This window comes from Olea europaea, chromosome 3 (genome assembly GCF_002742605.1).
Source record: "Olea europaea var. sylvestris chromosome 3, O_europaea_v1, whole genome shotgun sequence".
In the NCBI taxonomy this organism is placed as follows: Eukaryota; Viridiplantae; Streptophyta; class Magnoliopsida; order Lamiales; family Oleaceae; genus Olea; species Olea europaea.
The window spans coordinates 3813803-3816723 of record NC_036239.1 but is presented as its reverse complement, the minus strand read 5'-3'; the positions used below and the strand labels follow the sequence as shown (position 1 = coordinate 3816723).

Here is a 2921-nt window from a genome sequence, read left to right as displayed (position 1 = left end):
AAAATATTAATGAAAGAACTGTTCGAGATAGAAGGGATGAAAATGATGTTGGAGGTAAAAAGGATAACGAATTTGGCGATGAAATGAATGAAATTGATGGAACTAATCTTGGAGATGTCCCAATTGAAACAAATGTCGGGGATGTTAGAGATGAAAGGCTTGAATTTGATGTTGCATAGCTTCCTTCGAATCATGGATTAAGGGTTCCAATACAAATTTATGATGCTAATGTTCGAGATGTAATTCGAAGTGCATATGTGCAAAAGAGTCCATGTCAGCCTCGTAATCATGAATTTCCACCCAAAAGAATGGCTAATAAAGATAGGTGATTTTGTGTTTCATGGTATAACGAGTATCCTAGTTTGTTGGAATATATAGTACAACAAAAGATGCTGTACATTGCTTATACTACTATCTTTTTAGCTGAAGTGATGGTTCATTTGTTAATGGTGGGTTCTCAAATTGGAAAAAAAAAAAGAAATTATTAGAAAACACACTGGGGCACCAAGTAGTGCACACAAATAGGCTCGGGTCCAGTATGAATCATTCAAGACAAGGACAAAGCATTCAATCGTGTCTCTTTAAGCAATCACATCAAGCTCGAACAAAGTTTCGAATTCGTTTGAATGTATCAATTGATTGTGTTCGATTTCTTCTACAACAAGAGATCGCATTTTGTGGACATGATGGATTTGAATATTTAAACAATCGAGGTAACTTTCTTGAACTATTACATTGGTTGTGTGATCATAATGCTGAGATTGCACTTGAAAAATCACAAATTGACATCACCACGAGTTCAGAAAGATATTGTAAGTGCTATCGCTTCTGCAACTCTAAACGTGATTATCAAAGATATGGGGGATAGCTTTTTTCCTATTATAGTTGATGAATCTTGAGACATTTTAGTGAAGAAGCAAATGTCAGTTGTCATTCGTTATATGAAGAATGGGCATGTATTGGAACATTTTATTGGTGTTACGTATGTTTTGAGTACCACAACTGTTGCACTTAAGACTGCAATTGATCAATTATTCTCCACGCATAGCTTAAGTATATCTAATTTGAGATGTCAAGGATATGATGGAGAGTGTCAAATCACTTATTTAGAAAGAAAACTCAAGTGCTTATTACATTCATTGCTTTGCTCTTCAATTTCAACTAGCATTTGTAGCTGTGGCACAAAAGCATCTAAAAATTGAAGCTTTCTTCACTTCAGTACACAGATTGGTGAATATTGTTGGAAGATCGGCTAAGCAAATTGATCTTATTCGAGAGAAACAAAGACTCAAAATTCATGAAGCACTTAGTGTTGGTGAAATATCAAGTGGACGAGGTCTCAACCAAGAAACTACTCTTAAGCATTTTGGTGATATTTGTTGGGGCTCTTATTACAGTTGTTTGATTAACATGATTCTCATGTTTTCAGCCACCGTTGATGTTGTTGAGGCGATTGCTACTGATATACAAGTTCTGGAGCAAGAGGTGATGCAAATATTTTATTGGAAACAATGTTAAAATTCGAATTTGTATTTATTCTATATCTTATGAAAAAGATCTTGAGAATTTCAAATGAATTGTCGAAAACATTACGAAGGAAAGATCAAGATACTGTCAATGTCATGAAATTGGTTAAATTATTTAAAGTACAGATTCAAACCATGAAAGATGATGGATGTGTTTCTTTTTTTGAAATGATTTGTCCATTCTGTGAAGTTCATGAGATTAATATTTCAAATATGGATGATATATTCATAATTCTAGGTTGTTCACGACGTGCTACAGTAACAAATTTGCATTAATTTCGTGTGGAATTGTTTTATGCCATCATTGACATGCAACTTCAAGAATTGAATGATCGTTTTTTCGAGGTAAATAGTGACTTACTCCTTTGTATTGCGTGTTTGTGTCAAAATAATTTATTTGCTGCTTTTGACAAGAACAAAGTGATTCGACTATGTGGGTATTATCCAACAAATTTTAACACAACAAATATCTCAGAACTTGATGACCAATTAGATACATATATTTTTGACAAGCGCACTGATGTTGAAGGATTACAAGGCCTTAGTGATCTAACACAAAAATTGGTTGCGAAAAATAAGCATGAAGTGTATCCATTAGTTTTCAAACTTGTGACATTAGCCTTAGTTCTTCCCATGGCTACTGCTACAGTCGAGATAGCATTTTCTGCGATGACTTACGTCAAAAATCGTTTGCGCAATCAAATTAGAAATCAATAGCTAAATAATAGTTTGATTGCATATATTAAGAACGATGTATTTGACAGTATAAAAAATGATGTAATTATAGAACGTAATCAAAGTATGAAAACTCGTAGAGAACAATTATAATAAAATATTGAATAGATAAATTTTTTTGTAACTTTTTTATAAGTTATATTGTACTTAACTAACTCCAAATGTTTGCGTCTACCACTGGTCACACCCAGATTCTAACACTTTCAACATTTTTAAGTAAGTTTAAGCTATGCCATGCTAAACTGCTTATTTTTTAAGCTAAAAGTAGAGTTTTCAATTTTCAAGATTCCTGGTTTGATTACATTATTGGATTTTTTAGAACTGTGATTTCCTGCCCTCAGATTTTCTTGGCATTTACATTCATAGGGCATATGGAATCGTTTGATTGTGATTACTGATGTCTATCTTTCAAGAAATTATTCAAGACAAATGGATTTCGGGTTCAAACCAACTAGCTATTGTTACTTTGTTTCAATCCTAAAACGAAAATTAGGAAGTAAATTGGCATTTGTGCTTATCTATTAAGTCTGATTAATCATTAGTAACTCTATTTTCATTTAATTAGTGTTTCATTTTAATGAGTCGTAACAAGACTGTCAGATCATATTTCTGAATTTTTACTTCAAGGACCTCCGTGTGATCATACAATAGTTTTGGGTG

General features: G+C 32.9%; 1 protein-coding gene across 1 annotated transcript; it reads left to right on the top strand.

The window, feature by feature from the left end:
• The first annotated feature begins 538 nt into the window (after window positions 1-538).
• LOC111377152 lies at window positions 539-2243 on the top strand. Its single transcript, XM_023000212.1, has 4 exons — window positions 539-812; window positions 910-1053; window positions 1166-1485; window positions 1941-2243. Exons 1-4 carry the CDS (start codon window positions 539-541, stop codon window positions 2241-2243), a joined length of 1041 nt encoding a protein of 346 aa, XP_022855980.1.
• The last annotated feature ends 678 nt before the right edge of the window (window positions 2244-2921 follow it).

Bases quoted from the DNA above. Each gene is read 5' to 3' on its own strand.
- LOC111377152 (XM_023000212.1), top strand. From the start codon at position 539: ATGAATCATTCAAGACAAGGACAAAGCATTCAATCGTGTCTCTTTAAG. The intron at 813-909 runs GTAAGTGCTATC...GAGACATTTTAG, and splicing joins CACGAGTTCAGAAAGATATT to TGAAGAAGCAAATGTCAGTT. The intron at 1,054-1,165 runs GTATATCTAATT...AATTTCAACTAG, and splicing joins ATTCTCCACGCATAGCTTAA to CATTTGTAGCTGTGGCACAA.